Source organism: Aspergillus uvarum (genome assembly GCF_003184745.1).
Source record: "Aspergillus uvarum CBS 121591 unplaced genomic scaffold BO82scaffold_38, whole genome shotgun sequence".
Taxonomy (NCBI): domain Eukaryota; kingdom Fungi; phylum Ascomycota; class Eurotiomycetes; order Eurotiales; family Aspergillaceae; genus Aspergillus; species Aspergillus uvarum.
In genome coordinates, this window is record NW_020291335.1 from 258816 (window position 1) to 281229 (window position 22414).

Here is a 22414-nt window from a genome sequence, read left to right on the forward strand (position 1 = left end):
GGAGGAGTTAAACTCAAGTAAGGGCCTGGGGCTAAATTCAAAAAATAATAGTAATAAAAAAAAAATGAAAACAAAAAGGAAAAGGTCAACCAGGTACAGCGCCAATCGAAAGAGGAACGAACACCAAGGTATGTAAAATGTGTATGTACATCAAGAACTTGCTTAGGAGCAGCCGCAGCAGCAGCAAGAAAAAGAAAGTTAATCAAACCCGTAATCGGGCGCACCATTTTCCAACCACACCCCAAAACTAAACAAGCAACAAGCCAGTCAACAAGGTAATCATCGCAACCAAACCCCCGGTCACCTGCGCCACGGTCGGAGGGGCCGCGGAACCCAGCGCTGCCGCCGCCGCCGACAGCCGCAGATGGCTCAGCGAGGTGGTGTTGGAGCTGTAGCCACACAAGCCGCTGCCGGGCATCAGCGTCATCGGGAAGAACACCCGCGGCTCGCCCTTATCCATGGGCACGATCAGCTGGCTGTAGTCGTTGACCGTGTAGTTCACGCAGTTCAGCACCTCCACCACCTCGATGCCCGCCCCGTAGGTCATGGGCAGGGTGACGTTGTACGAGCTGCCCGTGCTTCCCTGCGTCGACAGCAACATTACTACCTGCCGTCCAAACGCGCCCTTCCAGAACGCCAGCTCGCTGCCTCCCTGGTACAGCGGGATCGTCTGCATCTCGATGTACTCCGGGTCCAGCTTGTAAGCGTGCTTGCGCACTCGGTTCAGCTTCGAGATTAGCGTGTACAGCGTCGAGCTCGTGTCGTAACCGTATTCCCACAGCGCCTCGCGGTTGTGTGTACCAGCGTACGAGCCGTTCAGGTGCTGCTCCTGGCCTTGGTACACCCAAGGGATCCCGTCGTAGAGCATTTCGAAGACGATGGCGTTCTTGGCCAGCTGCATGGGGGGGTTAGTTCAGAGCCCTTTTTCATTCATGCTGATACTCATGCTCATGGTCGTGCTCATGGTCATGCGGAGGCTTGTGCTCAATGGAAGCAGAGGGAGCTTACCGTAAGATCGTCGTTGGCGAACGCGAACCGGTCCACATCGTGGTTCTCAATGAAGGTGGGCATGGCGGGGACGTCGTTGCACAGTTGCTGGACGAGGGCGATCCGTTCGAACAGGGCGCTCGGCTTGCCGCGCGTGAACGCATCCAGAATGGTGTAGTACAGCGGGAAATTGGGCAGACTGGACAGGTAGTTGTCCTGGTAGTAGCAGACATTGGAGGCGTCCTGATCGAAGACCTCACCGGTCATGAAGGTGCCCACGCGGTCTTGGAAGATGGCCAGGAAGCTGGGTGTGACCGACTTGGCGGCGTCGATGCGCAGCCCGTCGATTGAGTACGTCGAGATCATCTGCGTGGCCCAGTCGATCAGCGTGTTTTGGACATCCTCGTGCTCGGTGTACAGATCGGGCAGGGCGACGATATCGTCACCGGTCTGGCACAGCTGGGCCTGCGTGTAGTTGTTCCAGTTGGAGATCTCACAGTAGCTGTGATAATAGGACGAGCTGTTGAAGGGGGTCAAGACCGAGTAGTCGATGCTGGTGGCCGGGTTCTTGCCGTTGGTTACGTAGGCCATGTTGTTGATGACCGTGTCCATCATCAGATACATGCCCCGCGCGTGGACGGCGGAACTGAGATCCAGCAGATCTTGGTGCGTCCCGAACCGCGAATTGAGCGAGTACAGATCATCCGGCCAGTATCCATGGTAGGCCTCACCATACGAGACTTGACCGTCGATATTCTGGATAACGGGCGAAATCATTACCGCATCAAAGCCCATGCCCTGGATATAGTCGAGCTTATCAATGGTGCCGCGCCAGGTGCCTCCACAGTACAGTCCGGCCGTGGTGTTACAGGCGGCCGCCGTGGTGCCGGCCGGCAGCGCAAACCGGTCGGTCATCGTCTGATAGATACTGCGCGACTTCCATTGTTGCGTCGTCGCGGCTGAGACGGTGTCATACCCACCCAGGAGGGCGAGGGTGAGAACCCATTGCCCAAGGCTGGCAAGTGAAACCATTGTGTGTCGTGTGTCGTGGGTCGAGTGTCGCGAGTTCTAGTGCGGGTGGTGGTGCTCTCCCTCCCCAAAAGCAAAGAACGGTGGATGGGCAGAGGATTCAGAGGAGGAGGAGAGGGGAAATTTACTCCCAGTCAATTCGGTCTAGGGTAATTGCTGGTGTACTGCACGCGGTTCAACAGCACGAGAGCGATGGGCGCATTACCACCAGGGGGACCAAAACAAGGAATAGCGAGAGAAGAACAAGAAGAGAATAGCGTGTGTGATGCAGAGATGCAGAGATGCAGAGATGCAGAAAGAACGGCAGTAGTCGGTAGAACGAACGAATGAACAGCAAGTAGGCTGGAATGAATGAATGGGATGCGTTAACAGGCAAAGAGCGTCATCTCGATAAGATGAGGGGAATGGCAGAGGGCATGATTGGGAAGAGGAGATAACTTTGCAGGAAACGGAAGGACGACGACGACGTCTACATAGTCGAGTGCTGGCTGGCCACGACCGGAGGGGGAAAGCCAGAGAGGCAAAAAAGCCCTAACTAACTGAGTGCAGTCAACTAAGTCTGGAGAAATCTTCAAGCTATCCCCAAGCAGCTAGTGACGGGGCCATCACCTTCTAGTTGGATGCTAGTTGCGGCCACAAGAGGCCAGAAGAGGTCATAAGATATGGTGGTGTCCATCATTCCTATCCAGGGGGTATGCTTGTTGCGGCGAAAAATGGGTAAACCTGGATGAATTGACTCAAGTTCCCCTCTTTTCCAGGGCTTGAGTGGCCGCTGGACCGAATTTCCTTGGAAAGTGTGGAAGTTCCTCGGCAGAAAAGCAGGTACAACAACGCCCGCTGGTGTCCGGTCACAAATGGATTATTGCCGTTCACGGGCTAACGTTCCCCATGTCCGTCCGTCTAGCGTGGGAAAAAAAAAACAGAAGCGTGGGTGGGGGTGAGACAGGAGAACTCTTAGTCTATTAGACCGGCTGCAGGCCTATCACCCTCGACGAATAGAGGGCCAACATCCATATCAGGTCTCACTTGCACCACCAGCCCGCATGCATCCTCGCCGGCTATTTGTTGGTTCCCCTTTTTCGCCTGCTTATAGTCCAGCAGCCGGGTTAGTGGTGCCTGAGCGGCGATAATATAAACCCCTGTCAGGACGCCCACGATCGAAAAAAAGGGGGTCATATGGGTCATCATGGGCGATTATGGGCGGGCGTTGAGTCGTTGATAGCATGACTGGAATGCGTAGTGGATAGATCGGTTGGTGTGTACAGTACAATGTCCGGAAGCAAGACAACACAGGGCAGGGCAGGGCAGAAACTCCGGTCAGGGTTCGATCTCCGTCCTCAGCCCAACTGGCCGTAGCACACTGGTGGATCCGGGCACGAACACCCTATTACCCTATTGCCCTATTATTCCTACGAACTGCTGAGCAAAGGGAAAACGGAAGGGACTTGCAGTGGGCAGATCAACGGGTAATTTCAGGGGATTGACAGGGGCACGTGTGGTTTGTGTGGTTTGCTTAGTTTGCTTGTTGGTAAGAGGGGATTGGGCGGTGTTCAAGGTTGGTGCATGCAGCCTTGAATTACCAACAAACAAACAAACACGCTCCCAACCACAGGCATTCAGGCATCCAGACATTCAGGAACAACAGATAAGCGAGGTCAGGAGAAAGTCCCGAGCTGGGATGGGATTCTTATCACCACCGCCACCCACCATCAACACCACCTACGTCAGATATTATTATTGCCAATCCCGGTTAAAATTAAATAAAGGATCTAATCTAGAAGCAAAGAACAAAATCCCCTCCCTTTCTACCCCCCCCCCCCCTACATGAGTCAAGGGAGGGGAGGGGCTTCCGTCGGGATGGTGCCGGATCACCTTATCCATCCATCCCAAAGAGTGATCGAGTGCAACCGTTGCATAATATACTCCCTCGGGTAGGGTGGCGAGGAGCCGTCCGCGGAGAGAGCCCTACATCCACTCTCCGGGTGCAGAGCGAGACACTGGAAATTGCATCCATCTATTATTAGGAGGGGTACGGAGTAAAGTGAGTGATCAGTCATGGACTCGCGGGAAAGTCAGCATCAGAGCCTCAGGCTTTCCGTCAGCCTGAACACGGGTGTGATGGATTACTACTCTGTAGGTGTGGATTATGGATTGATCACATAGTCTTCCAAGTATGGGACCTTGAACCGGTGGTCTGAGACATGGAATGGGACGGCATGGGCTGGCAGCCAATCCAAGCCCGCCAGAGGATCAGTGCCAAGACCCTGGCTGGTGGGTCAGTGCTACTTTTCTGCCTCTTGCTGCCTTCGCTGCCTCCAAAATTACCGTAGCTGCATGCACGCTGTAATTTGCAATGCACAAATACCGAGGCCCGTTTTCATGGACTGAGGGTTTTAAGGGTTCTGAATCGGGGACCCTGTCCCAATCCGGCAAGGTGAGAATCAGGGCACAAATGTGTGTGGCTACCGAGGGCATTGCACTGCAATGATCCAATCCCTCCAATCTACAGCCCCCAATGCCAATCGGAAGGATCCGTTTGGATCGGACGCTGACTGGCCACTAAGCCGGATTATCTCCTAAACAGACCTATCAATTGGGTCATGTCACTTTTCCGTGTCTCAAATTCTCCTCTCTAACGGACAACGGACAAGTGTCTTCAATAATTTGTTTCATTAGCTCCCTGGGTGGACAAGCTGACGGACAATGGCAAGGGGGAGAGACTGTCCTTGCTGACTGCCACAGGTTACAGGACAGAAAGAAAGCAATGAAAGCCACCTTGGGGCGAGGCAGGCCCTTCTTATCTTCGAACTCATCTGGAGCGGGAAGTTGGGAGAATAAATACCTGCACCCCTACCGTAGCGATTAGGGGACTACCTGCTCCGTAGCGCATACCGTATCTACTGGATCCGGGCGATAAGGGACCAGGCCGACCGCACGCGAACGGAGAGGCCGGCCGGTGGCCGAGTTGGGACCGATCCCTCTGACTGCTACTGAATACTGAGACAAGAGCCTTGGGCTGTGCCGCTCAGCTCTCTTCCTCTCTCTTTTTCTCCCTCTCGCTCTCTCATCGCTTCTTCCCTTGTGCATTCTATCTTTCGTTGTTTTTTTTTTTTTCGATTCATTCCCCCCCTTCCCCTTTCCTTTTTCTCGCGGGTACGAGGGGCAATTTTACAGCTCCCAGTCAGCTCGTGGGCCCCGGTGCTTCTGCCCACCTCGTAAAAAGACGAATGGCTTGTAATCGGGGCGGTTCGCTTGGCGCCTCCCGACGATAAGACAACTTACTTAGACTAAACTCCCTTTTGCTGGGTGGTAGGTGGACCCTTCCCGGTGGGCTTGGAGTCGATGGATTCAGTTACTGTCTGTCTGTCTTGTCGGTTGGTCCCGAGTGGATTTACGCCGTAGTAAAAATAAAATACTGAGACCGGAAAAAAAAGTCAGTCCAAAAAAAAAAAAAAAAAAGAACCCTGCGGTCCGGGTTCAGTTGAGGGGTCTGCCCGTTTTCCTCATCTAACTCGTCGCATCCATCCTGCAGCAGGAACCAACATTTCATACATACATCATACAGGGCAAGGCGAAATGGATCGAGAACCCTTTCCCCGGAAGGAGGCGCACGGCAAAGAGGCAAGTAAAAGATGGGAACCAGACATCATTGAGGGAATCTGAGATGGAATATGGAATACGGAGTAATAAGTGCGGATCCCAGAGTTTTAGCTCTCTTTTTTTTTTGCCCTCACTCTCTCTTCCTGCTCGACAAAGAAGAGGCCAAAGAGACCGAACAGACCCAACAGACCAACGAGAGCAAAGACCCAAGAGATAAAGGAGAACAAAGTTCACAAAGTGCACAAATTACTAAGGACTAAAAAGGTCGTCAACTTGTCACTGCTTCCTTCTAGGGAATAATAGTCTCTAGTAAGCCTGGCCCCGGTGCTCTGCTAGTAGTTATTCTTAGCAGAAAAACGAGGGCCTCTCTGCCTCGTTCGATCCACTTGTTACATCTAACCTATCGAGCCCTTCTCGGCCCTGATATTCAATCTCACGACATCTCTCCTTCTACTTTCCCAACCGGCTTATTCGCTGTCCACCTACCTTTTTTTTTTTTTCACTCGCCCTCTCCTACAACCCTTTAGCTTTGGTCCCTCGTTTCTCCTCGTATACCTGGTGCATTTCCTCCTCCCTCTTCCTCTTCTCTTCCTTTCCTCACCCACCTTTCTCTCGTTTACACATCTCCGCATTTGCTTCTTGTCCTGCGTGGGCATTCCTCCAACCTCCTCCCACCTTATCACAGCTCTCCCCGCTACTTATCAGTAGCCCACCCCCATCAGACACAGGCCGAAAACAGCCCAACAGACATCACCCCCCGACATTCGTTTACGTTCACGAGCTAATCTGTCCTTATTTTGGTTTTTCTGCATCCAGCCAGACTTTTGGGACGAGTACTTGTACATGACTCCCAAATAGAGGCCCGCCCTCTTTTCTTCTCCCCCTCCCCCCTCCCCTTCGTTTGTTGTTGGCAGAAAAAGCTTTGAGGGCAACAACAATGAAGTGGGCATCCAGTGGTACACTACTGGCTCTGCTGGCCTCGCGAGCAGCAGCCTGGCCATGGAACGAATCTTATGCTGCCTACAACTTCAATCAGAACAAAACCGCCACCGATCCGCTCGATTATTGGGGTGAATGGCCCAACCACACGGGCAAATACTTCCCCTCCCCGCATAATTGGCGTGTCCCCGTCTACACGCTGTTCCTCGATCGATTTGTGAATGGAGACCCTACCAACGATAACATTAACGGCACGTTGTTCGAGCATGATCTCTCGTCAACGCAGATGCGTCACGGTGGTGATGTGGCGGGTTTGTTGGATACGTTGGACTACTTGCAAGGCATGGGAATCAAGGTCGGTGGTCTCGAAAGCACTCTATGGTCCCGGGTTTTCTGTTCTCTTTGGAACTGCGTTTGACTGACTCTCCTGATGGGTAGGCACTGTATTTGGCCGGAACTCAGCTGATGAACCAACCCTGGGGTTATGATGGTTATTCGGCGTTGGACACGACTCTGTTGGACATGCATTACGGTGACTTGGAGACCTGGCGCAATGCGATCACGGAAATCCACAAGCGTGGAATGTACGTGATTTTCGACAACACGATTGCAACGTATGTGTTCCCTGGTTTTCTTCTCGTTTCTTGTTCATTTGTCTTTGCGACCAAAAAAAAATGGAGGCTGACGTGATTGTGTTGCGTCGATCAGAATGGGTGACTTGATCGGCTTCGACGGGTACCTCAACACCACGACGCCGTTTTCGGTCCACGAACATCCCGCAATGTGGAAGACCGACCGGCGGTATGTGGATTTCAACATCGGCAACGACTACAACTCGACATGCGACTACCCACGGTTCTGGTTCGAAGACGGATATCCGGTGCAGAAGACGGTGACGGACCAGCTGGTGGGCTGTTACGATAGTGACTTTGACCAATATGGTGACGTCGAGGCGTTCGGTGTGTTTCCGGATTGGGAACGTCAGCTGGCCAAGTTCGCATCGGTCCAGGATCGTTTGCGGGAGTGGTACGCCCCCGTGCGGGAACGGCTGATCCGTCACTCCTGTATGATCATTTACTCCCTGGATATCGACGGCTTCCGGTACGATAAGGCGACGCAATCGACGGTGGACGCGTTGGGCGACATGTCTGCAGCATACCGTGAGTGTGCTCGGGCGGTGGGCAAAGAGAACTTCTTTATTGCCGGCGAAATCACGGGCGGTAACACCTTCGGTTCGATCTATCTGGGCCGAGGTCGGCAACCCGACCAGTGGCCTTCGGCCGAAGACGCGATGAAGCTCAGCAACGAGTCTGCCCCTCAATATTTCCTGCGTGAGGAGGGTCTGAATGCCATCGATGGCGCCGCCTTCCACTACTCCATCTACCGCTACCTGACCCGTTTCCTGGGCATGGACGGTAATTTGGAGGCTGGTTATGATTTGGAGCCCGATTTGGTCACCGCCTGGAACCAGATGGCCCAGACCAATGATTTGGTCAATCCCAACACTGGTACGTGCAGTAGCCCTAACTTGTTGCTGAATTTTGCGTGAAGAAAGCAGAGCCCCAGCGACAACGTGATTCTAATCTGTGAGAACAGGTGTGTTCGACCCTCGTCACATGTACGGGGCCACCAACCAGGATGTTTTCCGTTGGCCGACCGTCGAAAAGGGTGTTCAGAGGCAGTTGTTGGGCACCTATGTCACCACCCTGGTTCTCCCGGGTATCCCTCTCCTGCTTTGGGGTGAGGAACAGGCCTTTTACATCCTTGATGCGACTGCCTCCAACTATATTTTCGGTCGTCAGGCTATGTCGCCTGCCACCGCCTGGCGCGACCATGGATGTTTCTCGCTGGAGTCTTCGCAGTATTACAACTGGCCCATCCAGTCGGGTCGCAACGGTTGCCATGATCAGAGTGTCACCTACGACCACCGTGATCCGTCGCATCCTGTCCGTAACATTATCAAGCGCATGTATCAGCTGCGCGAGGCCTTCCCCGTTCTGAACGACGGGTACTCGTTGAGCTCTTTGTCCAACCAAACCGAGCAGGTGTTTTACCGTGGTTCCAACGGAACCGCCACTGAGACCGGTATCTGGTCGGTGATGCGCGACATCAATTCGGAGGTGCAGGACCTGGGATCGGCCGCAGCAAACCAGTCGGTCTGGTTGGTGTATCACAACGTGAACCGTACCATTGACTATACCTTTGACTGCAGCCGGGAGAACTACTCCCTTGTTGCCCCTTATGATACTGGCACTTGGGTTAAGAATCTGTTCTTCCCTTATGACGAACAGAAGCTGATCGATAGCCCTTACAAGAAGGGGTTCAATGGATCCACCAAGTATAACGGTTGTTTGGCTAATATGACGCTGGACGCCTATGCCTACCGGGCCTACGTGCCTCGCTCGTCCTGGGTGAAGCCGAAGCCAATGATCACCAGGTTCACTCCCGGGCACGATGTCCCGGTCGTGTCGACGGTGGCCCCCAACGAAGATGAAGAGGTTAAAGTTGCTCTGTATTTCAACGAGGAGATGGACTGTGACGCAATCTCCGACTCGATTACCTTCAGTTCGTCTACCGAGAACGGCAAGGTGCCGGTGCTCGATAAGACCAGCGCTACCTGCAAAAATACCACCATCAATGAGACGCAGTCGGAGTGGAGTGGACACATCCCCACGGCCTTTGTCTGGGAAGCTACGTTGACTGGGGTTTACAACGGTATCCACCGCATGACGGTGAGCAACGTCACCAACAAAGCGGGCGATGATCGAACCAACGCGATCGACCACTTCCTCCTTCGCATCGGTCAGATTGATAACCCTATGATTCACACTACGGCCAACTACTCGACCAGCCTGCTCCACAAGTTTGATAATGGCAGTCTTTTCATCCAACATCACGCTGCGGGTGCTGATAAGTACCGGTACTCGACCAACTGGGGCACCACCTTTTCCGACTGGCTGCCGTACTATGGTGGTAACGACACCATCACCGAGTCCCCTTGGTCCGGCACCAAGCGGCAATCGTGGAAGGGCCATCACGTCCGCATCGAGTATTGGAGCCGCTGGACCGGTAGCAGTGATTACGTGCAGGAGGGCGATGCGGACTGGGACCACATGGTGCCTCGTCGATTCCCCCATATCTTTTGGAACGGGCCTTACAACCAGTACGGGTACGATTCCGGCTTGGATAATGTGGTCAGTCAGGATATGGGCTCGGGATTCTGGAAGTATCACTTCACAGCCGAATGGCCCGCGGTGGCTCAGTTGAACATCTGGGGCATGAACCCGGACGGACAACCGGACCAGAGCTGGGTTTTGGGCGATGCTGATAACGATTCCGTTCTTGACCGCATGCCTCCTTCCTCGCTGTCAGCGACGCTGATCAATATCACCAACCACCCTCCGTCCCCGTACATCTCATGGAACGTAATTATTGACGACGCCACCATGCGCTTCCGTTTGTACCCGGTCGGCAAACAGGCCACTCAGATCGCCATGTTCGTGCTCTTCTGGATCATCCCCCCAATCAGCGGCGCCGCCTGCGTCTGGGTGTTTATGAAATCGTTCTACAAAGTCAAGTTCAACCAGGTTGGTGTGACCGAGAAGCACAACATGATTCCCCTGGCCATCCGTCGCAAGTTCAAGAAGCGTCCTCGCGGTACTGAAGAGAAGGAAATGAGCGCGTTGACTCGTCTGGCCAACAAGTCAGGGTTGTTGCAAACCTCGACGCCTCTCAGCGGGGCCGCGGCTGCCAAGCGTCGCATGGTTCTCATCGCCACCATGGAGTACGATATCGAGGACTGGCAGATCAAGATTAAGATCGGTGGTTTGGGTGTCATGGCCCAACTGATGGGTAAAACGCTCGGTCATCAGGACCTCATCTGGGTGGTTCCTTGCGTCGGTGGGGTCGATTATCCTGTTGACACCCCCGCTGAGCCCATGAACGTCACAATCCTCGGCAACGACTACGAGGTGCAAGTGCAATATCACACGTTGAACAATATCACTTACGTGTTGCTTGACGCCCCCGTCTTCCGCCAACAGTCTAAATCAGAGCCCTATCCCGCGCGTATGGACGATCTCAACAGTGCTATCTATTATTCTGCATGGAATCAGTGTATCGCCCAGGCGTGTAAGCGCTTCCCCATCGACCTCTATCATATCAACGATTATCACGGTTCGCTGGCACCGCTTTACCTTTTGCCCGAGACCATTCCGGCGTGTCTTTCCCTGCACAACGCCGAGTTCCAAGGTCTGTGGCCCCTGCGGACCACTACAGAACGCGAGGAAGTGTGCAAGGTCTTCAACTTGAGCCTGGACGTGGTCCGTCACTACGTCCAGTTCGGTGAAGTGTTCAACTTGTTACACTCCGGTGCTAGTTACCTGCGCGTGCACCAACAGGGTTTTGGTGCCGTCGGTGTCTCCAAGAAGTACGGTAAACGGTCGTACGCACGTTATCCCATTTTCTGGGGCCTGCGCAAGATTGGCAACCTCCCCAACCCGGACCCTTCGGATATTGGTGACTGGGACAAGGAACAGGCTAAGGCAATGAGTGGCGATATTGCCGTTGACCCGTCTTATGAAGCCGGCCGTGGAGACTTGAAGCGTCAAGCCCAGGAGTGGGCCGGCCTGACAGTCAATCCGGACGCTGATCTGCTGGTCTTTGTCGGCCGTTGGTCCATGCAAAAGGGTGTCGATTTGATCGCTGATGTAATGCCTAGTGTTCTCGAGGCCCACCCCAACGTGCAGTTAATTTGCGTTGGTCCAGTGATTGATTTGTACGGCAAGTTCGCTGCCCTTAAGCTCGATCATATGATGAAGCTCTACCCCGGCCGTGTCTTCTCACGCCCCGAATTCACGAGTCTGCCGCCGTACATCTTCTCCGGAGCCGAATTCGCCCTTATTCCTTCGCGTGACGAACCTTTCGGTCTTGTGGCCGTCGAGTTCGGCCGTAAGGGTGCTTTGGGTATTGGAGCCCGCGTTGGTGGACTGGGTCAGATGCCAGGTTGGTGGTACAACGTGGAATCGACGTCAACATACCACTTGCTCCATCAGTTCAAGTTGGCTATCGACGCGGCCCTCAATTCCAAGGAGGAGACGAGAGCTATGATGCGTGCCCGCTCGGCCAAGCAGCGTTTCCCCGTGGCTCAGTGGGTTGAAGACTTGGAGATCCTGCAAACGACGGCGATTCAGGTGCATAGCAAGGAACGAAGCAAGACAAACAACCGGCCAGTCACCCCCTCTGCCTCGAACTTCGCTCTCGCCCCGACCCCGGCCAGTCCCATGCTGGCTCCGGGCATGCAGACGCCTACGCTGCAATCCCGCGAGAGCAGCTATGCCAACCTCAACCGACTCAGCGAGTACGTGGCTACTTCAGAAACCACCGAGAAGCCCGCCAGTGGGCTGCAACGCAAGCTGTCTCTGGGTTACCGCTCCGGTCCCGGCCACCGTCCGCGTGCGCAGCGTGCCGATCCTCAGAACGAGAACATCGTCGAGGCCGAGGAAGGCGGCGACGAGACCGACATTGAGCACGACCCCCAGGACAACTTCGGTGATGACGAGTACACGCTCAATCATGCGGAACTGGAAGAGGCGCGCCGTCTGCAGGCCGCCCGTCAATCGGGGGCTTTGGTCCCTGCCAGCCCTGGGTTCCCTCACAACAGTCTCGTTCCCTCCAGTCCTGGCAGTCCTCCGACAGCTTCGCAGACCCTGTTGCCTCCGCCCAACCTCCACGAGGCCCGAAACCGTCTCAGCAGCGCCTCGATGCTCTCTCTCGACTCCGTGGTCGGCGGCAAGAAGGACTTCAAGCTGCAGAAGGTCGACCCCTTCTTCACCGACAGCACGGGCGAGTATTACAACTCGTTCGACAAGAAGCTCGAGGACCTGACCGGCGAGAACTCGGAATCGCAGTTCTGTATCGAGGAGTACCTGATCCAGAGTGAAAAGGAATGGTTCGATCGCTTCCGCGATGCCAAACTGGGTCGCTTCAAGTCGCCCACGCCCTCCATCTTCCGCGACAAGCACGGCGCCTCCCCCATGGGCTCGTATAACGATGAGACCGGCTCGCGCATGAGCGCCAGCAGCAACGAGGAGTCCAACGAGACCGACGATGAGTTCCTGCTGGGTAAGGACTACGTCCCGCCCACAGGCCTGCGGCGCTGGATGCAAATTCGCATCGGCGATTGGCCCATCTACTCGATCTTCCTGTCCATTGGCCAGATCATCGCCGCCAACTCGTACCAGGTCACCCTTTTGACCGGTGAAGTCGGTCAGACGGCCGAGAAGTTGTACGGCATTGCTACTACGTACCTGATCGCCTCGATCTGTTGGTGGTTGGTGTACCGCTACTTCAAGTCCGTGGTGTGTCTCTCGGCCCCGTGGTTCTTCTACGGCCTTGCCTTCCTGTTGATCGGATCCGCCCACTGGGATTCCAACGAGTTCAACCGCGGTTGGATCCAGAACGTCGGTAGTGGTGCGTACGCGGTGGGCTCGTCGAGTGGTTCGCTCTTCTTCGCCCTGAACTTCGGAGACGAAGGTGGCGCCCCTGTGGAGGTGTGGATCTTCCGCGCGTGCCTCATCCAAGGCATCCAGTCCGCCTACGTGATTGCCCTCTGGTACTGGGGATCGACCCTGACCAAGGCGTCCGGCGCCGGCGTGCTGACCAGCACGAACAATATCGCCAACTCGTGGAAGATGACGGCCATCTGTTATCCGATCGCCATCGCCCTGTGGGCGGTGGGCATCCTCCTGTTCATGGGACTGCCCACCTACTACAATCAGGTCCCCGGAAAGGTCGCCTCCTTCTACAAGTCCGTCTTCCGGCGTAAGATCGTGCTCTGGAACTTCGTGGCGGTCATCCTGCAGAACTTCTTCCTGAGCGCGCCGTACGGCCGCAACTGGGGCTTCCTGTGGGGTTCGGCGCACGCCCATGGCTGGCAGATCGTCATCTTGTGTATCGTCTTCTACGGCTTCGTCTGGGCCGGGTTCCTGTTCGTCGTCAGCCGCTATTTCAAGGCGCACAGCTGGTTCCTACCGGTGTTCGCCTGCGGACTGGGCGCGCCGCGCTGGGCCCAGATCTGGTGGGGTGTCTCCGGTATCGGCTACTTCTTGCCCTGGGTCACCGGCGGATATACGGGCGGTGCCTTGGTTTCGCGCAGTATCTGGCTCTGGCTGGGTGTACTGGACTCGATCCAAGGTCTCGGCTTCGGTATCATCCTCTTGCAGACGCTCACGCGCTCGCATATGCTGTTCACCTTAATCTGTTCGCAGGTGATCGGTTCAATCGCCACCATCTGCGCCCGTGCCTTTGGCCCTAATAATGTCGGCCCTGGACCGGTCTCCCCCGATCCGACCTTCGGTGCCAGCTCCGTGGCCAACGCCTGGTTCTGGGTGGCCCTGTTCTGTCAGCTTCTCATCTGTGCTGGCTTCTTGCTCTTCTTCCGCAAGGAACAGCTGTCCAAGCCCTAGTTCTTCTCTGTCACTCTCACTCTCACACTCCTTTTTTCCTCATCATCTTCATCATCTCTGACGACATGACGTCATATCGATCCCTCCAATGTACATCTAATGATCCTGTATAGACGTTTTCAGCTTATAGGCTGACTAATTGCGCTTTTAGCCCTGACGAACTGCGAGTCAGGGTTCGTTTCTTGCTGTTTTGTTGTGTTGTCTTTTTTGGTTATCTTGTCTCCTTTTTCTCCATCGCCTCCGAGCGCTCATGGGTTCCTCACTACATCACCACATATACATGTATATATATACATCGCGCATCATCATTACCATTGATACCCAAATACATCTTGTGTTCAAGACGGTCTTTTCCAGAACAAATCACTTGTAGAGTTCGTAGGGAGTAGTAGATGGGTGGTTATGCGGCTGGAGTCGTGGTTCTTTGTCTGACACTGGAACGCCAGGGCAGGGGTAATGAGCGTACTGTACCACTGGATAGAGCTTGTGGATCGGGGATCGTTTCAGCCTGTTCGTGGTTCCAGTAAGACCATGACTCTTCTTTTTGCTTCCAAAGGGGTGGGTGTCCTGCGGGTTGATGGCTGGGACTTCGCTCTTTATGTACTGCACGTGGCTTGGGATATCCTGGTCGTATACCAGGGGGCTGGGATGAGGTCCCAAGAGCTGACGGCTCGAAACAAGGTGGCTGTCTTGGATAGAATGGGCCGTGGTGTATTTGAAGATTGAGTTTGCACGATGGAACGACTATAGTTTGCACGATGGAACGACTATTGCTACCTTGAGAATGTGATTCTGCCGTTGTTCGGGAATACGTTCAAGACAGAGTCTCGCTCTGACTCGGCTATCGAATTATACTGTGCAGGGGCACAGCGAAGCTACAGTACAGGCGCATGGCTCATGGCCATGCGAATAATGCATGGATTCAAGGAGGGACCAAACAAAGGCAAATTGATGAGTACTTAGTACAGAACACTCAACCTCGTTTCGAGGGCGAGCATCTCCTGAGAGAGGGTTAACGTTAAGAGTAGGTAGGTCTTTATAGTGACAGCCCCCGACCGCATTGCCTTAGAGAAAAGGAGGAAGTGCAGGTTACCCACGATCGATTGGCTAGCAGCGGAGCAGAGCATGTCAATTGAGAAGCTTTTGGGATCTGATCATCGGGAAAGCCCTTCAACTCTGACAAATCAAGCTATAGCTATCCACTGCTCGCCTAGATCCGCTGTCAATGAGTTACAGCCGCTGTCCGGGCAAGGTAGGGTTGGGGCAGCTTGCACTGAACGACAATGATCTAGACTTGGTCACCATGGACTTGTCTCCTGTAGAATATTACACAGAAATTCATGAGTTCGCCATATCCTGGTTCGCACCTTTCGAATCCCAGATAGGATGTTGCGTGGCGACATGACCGGGCATTATGCTGTTCTGGCCTGAGACGTGATCGATCGATCACCTTGGCCGCGGCTTGATCGCAGAGTGGTGGGTTAGGAGGACCGGCGGGTGAATACATACATATTTACCGGTCGCAAATCAGCATCCACCACTTAATCTCATTCAATTGAGTTGCATTGGTATGCAAAGGGGATTTGAAGTTGAGTTTTTGCATGTAGTGGTTACATTCACACCTAAAAGTCGAAAGAAATGCAAAGTCTTCAGGCGGGTGTCCTACGGGCTGCCCTGGCAGTTCCCGACCGAGCATCCTAAGAACAACTAGGCATTTGCTTTCAGTCGCCACCAATTCATCAGCCTGGTCGAGCATGCACAGTCAAGTTATGCCATCATTAGAAATACAGGTCACTTCTATTTAGTTGCTTCAATGCGCTGCGCAGTAATGGCATTGATTGGCGGCTGCAGATGCCTGGCCGGGACTTGATGAGATGCAGTACTGAGTAAGTTTGAGATTAGCTAAAATTACGCAACGATGAGAGCCTCGACTCGACGCCCGGCTCAGCATTTCGAACACATGCCGAATGATCGACGGAAGACTCTACCGCAATGGCCGGGGGCATCCAAGGCAGATCGACGTGTCTCAGGGGCATGGTCTCAATAAGCTTGTTTAGCCTGGCGACGGTGGCCGACTTGCGGCCAGTGAGGAGGCAGCGGGTGATCGATCGATCGCGGTCAGACCTGGGGTAGGCTAGTAGCTGGTAGCCAGCTGGTAGGCTGCAACCCTAACCCTACAGCCATGATGATGATGATGCCCTCGCGCATCATCGAATATTCGGGATCATTGCGAAGAATTGTGCAACTCTCCCGAGGATGACGCGACATCAACACTACGAGTCTGAATCGGAGCCTGAAGATGTGTACAGTCCACACACTGCTCCAGACTGCGACGAGTGGCGAGCCATCATCGTAAAGGCGATGTCATCTCCACGTAGTTTCATGACCGCATTTGCTGCCTCCATGACCTCACCCTGACCTTCTCCTTCTACCCAACACCTCATACCCAATCCTCTATAAAGAGGCCCCCAATTCCAACGTGAATCACTTTTGCATCAACAGCAAACCTTTCCATGATTATCAAACCCATTATCAACAAGCCAATTTCCCACTCTCGCATCCCAGTTGCCCGATTCTTCCACTCTATCAAAATGGCCGACAAGTACAAGCCCTCTGGTACATTTCCCTTTCCTCCTCAAAAATACCAAGCTGCTAACTCCAACAGAGCACGGTGGTCTCCGCGAGGACGGCCAGCCCGACAAGCGCACCCAGCAGTCCCAGTTCGCCTACGGCAAGGTTGACCCCCACAAGGCCGGTCAGGAGGGGGGCTCCATCGGCGGCCAGGCCACCGGAAGCCACAGCGGTGGCAGCGCCAAGGGCGAGTTCGCCCACGGCAAGGTCGACCCTCACGAGGCCGGCCGCAAGGGCGGCCAGACTCTTGGTGATGAGTAGATTATACGCCGACTCATCCATCACGATTTGATGATACGACCCGACTGGGAACATGACATGACTCTCGAATATACGATCAGGGAACGGTACATGTAATTTAGTGAATGAACAACTTATATCATAACTCAAACCTACTCTTCAAAGTAGTAGACGTAGTTTGTAAATGTTACAAGTTGATAGTTCGTGCGGCACCACTATCATGACGCTGTAGCACGAAGCTGCATTCGTCTTCAAATTCGCTTCAAGGCTCGGCGATTTTAGGCTTTTAGCTAACCACGCGTTGGATAGTGCCGATACTTATGAGCTGACGAATGACAAACAGCGTGGTATCGGGGCCAAACTGTATTGTTTGCACACATCACAAATGCGGTGCATATGTTGACACACAGGTCATCGATTCGCTACCAAGCCTTACCTCCATTGACTACCACTATGACCTGCATACTTGCCTAAGCTACGGTTGCTCTCATGACATCTCTTGGTAAAGGAGCCTCACGAGTATTTTGACAGGGGTACGTTGGCAGTGAGAGATCAATCAAGGATCGAACAAGCATACTAGTATATGCACAATATATATTTATCCACACCAATGGTCAATAAGTCAGGATTAAAATCGTACAAAGAGAAGAATCCGACGAAAGGAGACCAAGCTCTCTCATCAAGTCCACCAGGATACCTCATTTGAACGGCAGCCCCGGCCCCAGACACGCATCCGCCCGCTCAAAATACCAATGATGCGCATCGAAGGCCAGCAGATCCGGAATCCCCAGCAGCCCCGTGTTCCCCTGGCTGCTATCCCCATCGGCATACACAACGACCTGGTTCGTCGTGACGGTGGCGTTATCTGGGGCGGTGATGTGGTATTCGGGGCCGATGTGGGCATACCCCATCAGCTGCAGAGGGAGATTCGGTACGGGGTCGTTGGTGTGCGTGAAGCGATAGTTCTTGCCCTGGTTCTTTTGTTGGTCCTGAGCGGTGATATACTTGGCCAGGGCGGGGTTGGCCACGCGCGGTGAGGCGAAGGCGTAGAGGGTCGTCGTCTCGTTCTGGTGGTCGCGCAGGTCAGCGGCGGCGAGGGTCGCGATGGCCGCGCCCAGGCTGTGGCCCACCACTACCAATTCATAGTCGGGGTATGAGGCGCGGGCATGAGTGAGGGCTGCAGTTACGTTCGCCCTCACGTTGGTCCAGGCGTTCCAGAAGCCCAATTCGGCCTGGCAGCCTGTGCAGAGATGTGGGTCGGCGTAGAAGAAGGTCGCGTCGGTTAGCCAGTTTCGGACGGAATACGAGCCTCGGAAGGAGAGGATGAGGGCCTGGTGCGCGTGGTCGAGGGCGAGGAAGCCGGCTGTATCTGTTGCAGTGGTGCTGGGTTATCACGGCTCAATTAGTATGGTTGATTGAAGGGGCAGGGCTCACCGCAGCTGAGGGGTCGTAGGCATACTTGGAGAAGTCTAGCAAAATGGTCGCATCGGCGGCCTCAACCTGGGGACAATTGCCCGCCCAACAGGTCAACTTCTGGCCCACCTGGGAGATGTAGTTGGACTCGCAGTAAGCGGCCGCTGCATACTGCACCCAAAAGTCAAAGGACTTGAGGGCGTCGGAGGATATTGTCGATGCAGAGTCCCGGGGCTGCTGCGAGGGAAGGGCGCTGCAGGCAGGTAAAGCAGACAGAGCTGCCACCAGGTATCTGGGAAAATGCATGACGATGGCACAGAGTGAACTCCATTGTCAACAATGAGAAGATGCACCAAGAGATATAATTGTTGGAAGCTCGACTCATTCTTGGACCTGATCGGGGATCCCCGACTGAAACACGCAAAATTGGGCGACTGCACGCGAACGGTGGATCCGTACCTCGGTTACCAGTCGACTCTGATCTCGATCTAGCAATGATCATCTCCACATGGAGGAATTGGATTTCCGACTATTGCTTGGGAACACCCTTGGCTGGGCTATTTCGGGATTTCCAGTGGGGTCGTTCCTTGACTTGTCCGAGAGCAGGTGCCGATCAGAGTCACCCAGGAGGTTGACGAGTTACCGAGCTTATGCTGTAGGAACAAGAATGTGACAAGCCGGGGAAAAACAATCGGGTCTCAGAATAATGACAGAGGTATGATAAAGAGACCATCGGGTAGTAATCTGAGCTTTACACAAAGACGTCGTCGTCTAAGGTCATAGAACTTTTGCTTTCAACATAGAGAGGAACGTTAGTAAAAAAGATCTACAGATTCTTAGAACAAGAAACAAAAATACGAAAGAGCCTCAGCCACACGGGAGTATATCACTACAGGATAAGGACAATCTACATGGACAAATAAGAAAAACATCTATAGGCTTCAGGAATAGTCCAGTGGTTGCATGCACGAGCGCCCGTGGAGCCAGGGATAAAGGATGAGGGTTCTTTATTCGGTTGTTGAGCAAAGCTATGCGAATATAGAATAAACACAGCATTATCTCGAGGAGCATATTTACCCAGACTATATAAGCAACAGTTGGCTAGATGTGTCTCCCCATCTCCCCACCAAACACTCGATCTGCATCGTCTGTCTCACATCCCACCCATCGCCAATACCGACAACGTCAAACATAATGGCTGACGAACCAATCTTTTTTGAGATGCTGCCGGATAACCGGCCTCCACCACGCTGGAGGCACACGACTGCGGACCGTGTCGCGATGGTGGCTGACAATCGAACAGAGACCCAATATGGATTCGCAACAATAGAGAAGCCGTGTTGGCAGATGTACTCCATATTTTGCGACTATGCAGCCGTTCAAGGTCCACAGTGGGTGGCAGTCTAACAACTGCTCTTCAGCGTGATTCGTCGAGGAATAAAGAAACATCCTGACCTGCTGCCTTTGATGGGAAGCATCGAGACGCCCGAGTGGGTGCAGTTCTATCGAGAGCTGGTTCCAGGCGATGACGTCCAACATAAGGCCTTTGGCCTTTATCGGTATGACCTGAGGGGCAAGGAGAGGTTCTTTAGAGGCCAGGACGAGGATAAGCTGACCGAACTGTGGTATATAGCACCCGGTACCGACTTTGGCTGGAGCTTAAACTGAGTCTATTGCTTCTGTGCTGGTAAGCCAGAGCGAATTCCCTTTGATTAAACTATTACAAATATCCAAGCTACTACTTTAACCTACGTGTCGAACAATTGACTGCTAATTGCAACGATAAAGCTAAATCAATAGGATGGACAATGAGCCCAAATCCTTGGAGGAAGAAGAACGAACACACTATATGTCTTGATGAACAGGCGTGTTTGCTCGATTACCTTCGGCTGCACTAGGGTGCAAGCATCAGCCCTGCCACTGCCGGTGTCAGACCCCCGGAGGAGATGTGAGCAGTTTCAAATTTCCCATGCAGGAGTGTCCGGCTATTCTTCGCGCAAGCGAGCCGAAACCAAGGGGCTGCCATCCACAATGCGGGAGAAGTCATGGGCATCGAGACACGCTTGCCGGGAATTGACCACACTTGGCCCTGCTCGGGCAAGCACATCATTCTCGTACACCATTAGAGACTTGCGAAGCTCGTTTATGCTAAGAGACCTGCTCAGTGCAATGAATTTGTACCAACGTCAGCAACGCATACGTCTGCAGGTAGTGCTGGACACTCACCCCAAGAATCGCAAGTCCACTCGCTTCGTGAAATCCAGGACATCGACGATGGCATTGTTGGCCCCCTCTCCGCGGACTATGTTTTATTCCCGGATCAGCAAGGCACCATTCAATCAGGGATCATCATCATGCGGAAACATACACATCGTCATCGTATGAGCGGAATCGCCCATTAGCACCACCCGTGGATGAGCAGTGTCCTGCCCTGGTCGGAACAGCCAGTCGGCAATCCGGATCGATCGCACATCGGTGCTCTCGGGCAGTTGATGAACCAGACCTCTGAAGGGCTCAACCCAGTTGGCCGTCAGGGACTTCATCAATGCTAGTCTCTCTGCATTATCACTGGGAACGGGGATTCCCTTCTCATCCGACCAGGATACAATAATCTGACAGAGATATTTGTCTTTGTCGCTCTCGTCGAAGTTATTGGGTGTATCGAGCACTGCGGGCATTCGGGCAGTCTCTTGGTCAGCAATGCTCCTTCACGATGAGGACGACAGTCACACCTACGGCTGAAAAAGAAGAAGATATTTGAATCGGGATGCGAGCCTTGGAAGATGAAAGGGTCGATGGTCTCCGCTCCTCCCATCTCCTCCGCCGAATAGAGGGCAGCTCCACCCAGCAGCTGCACGGGCAGGGGGTTCATCTCGTGGCCATCCGGGTACACGATCTCACGGGCACGGGAGCGCGATCCATCGCACCCGACTAGCAGGCAGCCGGTATACGAGGTCCCATCTTGGAAGTGTGCGGTGACGCTTTCGGTTGTCGAGTCGATTCTGATGAGTGTTTTGTTCCAGTGGAGGTCGAGATCGGTGGCCAGCAGCTGCCTCAGTCGCACGCGACTGACGCGGATCCGTTCGGCGGCGGGGACGCTGTACAAGGCCGATCCCGTACGAAGATCAAAGAACTGGAAGCGCCCCGTGTCACCTCGCACGGCAGCAGCTTTGTTCACATACGTCTCCGGCAGTCGCGCCACGAGGTGGTCCGGCAGGAGTTCGCGCAGCGCAGGGAGACCCCAGTGGAGGGTCAGCCCCCATCCACCACTCCGCGCATCGATCGAGCCATCTTGTTCGAAAAGCAGATACGGGATATGGTGTCGTTGAAGATACTGGGCCAGCAGGAGGCCACTGATGCCGGCACCAGCGATGAGCACGGGAAGATCAGCCATGGGAAAAGAGGAGAGGAGGGGCGAGGCAGATGCACGGGCTGTATGATTGATGACTGCACGGGATAGGTTTATTTTTAATTTTTTTTTTTCGCCCATCCCTTGCTTGCTTTTGACTCGACCTGTCGCCTGATGAACGGCTAGCCTCGGTGGACTGACAGCACTGACAGCCACAGCTCTCCCGTGTCTCTGACTAATATAAGGAAGACACTGTCGATCGTCATGCGGTTCAAACGTTCACCATTGAGATGTCTCTTTTATTGTGCAGCTGAAGGCTAGGGATCCTGGGCTAGCAGGGATGGCGAGGAGACAGAACACTCAGTATGAACAAGTCACCAATAGAGTATAACGTTACAGTCTGGCACCACCACGGGCCACTAAAGAGTCCTCGGCCCTCAGCGGTCGGGAGAAGACCCACTAACTGTCACTAGTACTGTACGTAGTCTATGAGCCTAACGAAATTTGAGTACAGTGGCTCACAAGGGAACATGAGTACCCATTGGCTATGCCCAGCACGGGATGGGGTCAACCCCGGCATGAGACTAGCCCTGAGTCCGTCGTCCGCCGGTGGATGCTTCAATCAATCCATCCCCACCACCGCAGGCAGCAACAGCCCCCTGCGTAGAAACATAGTGTAACATCGTCTCACTTATCCGGTCCCTTCTCGGGGAAGTGTGGCCGATCCCAAGCACGCCTTAATCAGCCAGTGCCATCACCA

The 22414-nt window shown here is 54.0% G+C and overlaps 6 protein-coding genes across 6 annotated transcripts; 3 read left to right on the top strand and 3 right to left on the bottom strand.

Moving 5' to 3' along the window:
• Positions 1-247: 247 nt before the first annotated feature.
• On the bottom strand, positions 248-2019 carry BO82DRAFT_286871 (alpha-amylase; the record flags this gene model as incomplete). The annotated part of the gene is made up of 2 exons (XM_025631566.1): positions 248-895; positions 1009-2019. 2 exons carry the CDS (start codon positions 2017-2019, stop codon positions 248-250), a joined length of 1659 nt encoding a protein of 552 aa, XP_025490514.1.
• Positions 2020-6073: 4054 nt separating this feature from the next.
• On the top strand, positions 6074-14238 carry ags1 (alpha-1,3-glucan synthase Ags1). The gene is made up of 4 exons (XM_025640883.1): positions 6074-6910; positions 6994-7169; positions 7264-8063; positions 8152-14238. Exons 1-4 carry the CDS (start codon positions 6554-6556, stop codon positions 14019-14021), a joined length of 7203 nt encoding a protein of 2400 aa, XP_025490515.1. The 5' UTR covers positions 6074-6553; the 3' UTR covers positions 14022-14238.
• A 2311-nt stretch (positions 14239-16549) lies between these two features.
• BO82DRAFT_313331 (uncharacterized protein) lies at positions 16550-16995 on the top strand. Its single transcript, XM_025632475.1, has 2 exons — positions 16550-16637; positions 16687-16995. Exons 1-2 carry the CDS (start codon positions 16613-16615, stop codon positions 16911-16913), a joined length of 252 nt encoding a protein of 83 aa, XP_025490516.1. The 5' UTR covers positions 16550-16612; the 3' UTR covers positions 16914-16995.
• A 498-nt stretch (positions 16996-17493) lies between these two features.
• On the bottom strand, positions 17494-18662 carry BO82DRAFT_355674 (lipase family protein). The gene is made up of 2 exons (XM_025635516.1): positions 18352-18662; positions 17494-18275 (listed from the first exon to the last, which is right to left on the bottom strand). Exons 1-2 carry the CDS (start codon positions 18609-18611, stop codon positions 17591-17593), a joined length of 945 nt encoding a protein of 314 aa, XP_025490517.1. The 5' UTR covers positions 18612-18662; the 3' UTR covers positions 17494-17590.
• An 837-nt stretch (positions 18663-19499) lies between these two features.
• Positions 19500-19973, top strand: BO82DRAFT_403549 (uncharacterized protein; the record flags this gene model as incomplete). The annotated part of the gene is made up of 2 exons (XM_025639393.1): positions 19500-19654; positions 19727-19973. 2 exons carry the CDS (start codon positions 19500-19502, stop codon positions 19971-19973), a joined length of 402 nt encoding a protein of 133 aa, XP_025490518.1.
• Positions 19917-21717, bottom strand: BO82DRAFT_313337 (FAD-dependent oxidoreductase). The gene is made up of 4 exons (XM_025632476.1): positions 21042-21717; positions 20674-20973; positions 20532-20607; positions 19917-20462 (listed from the first exon to the last, which is right to left on the bottom strand). The coding sequence occupies exons 1-4, from the start codon at positions 21697-21699 to the stop codon at positions 20291-20293; spliced, it is 1206 nt and encodes a 401-aa protein (XP_025490519.1). The 5' UTR covers positions 21700-21717; the 3' UTR covers positions 19917-20290.
• Between the last annotated feature and the right edge of the window lie 697 nt (positions 21718-22414).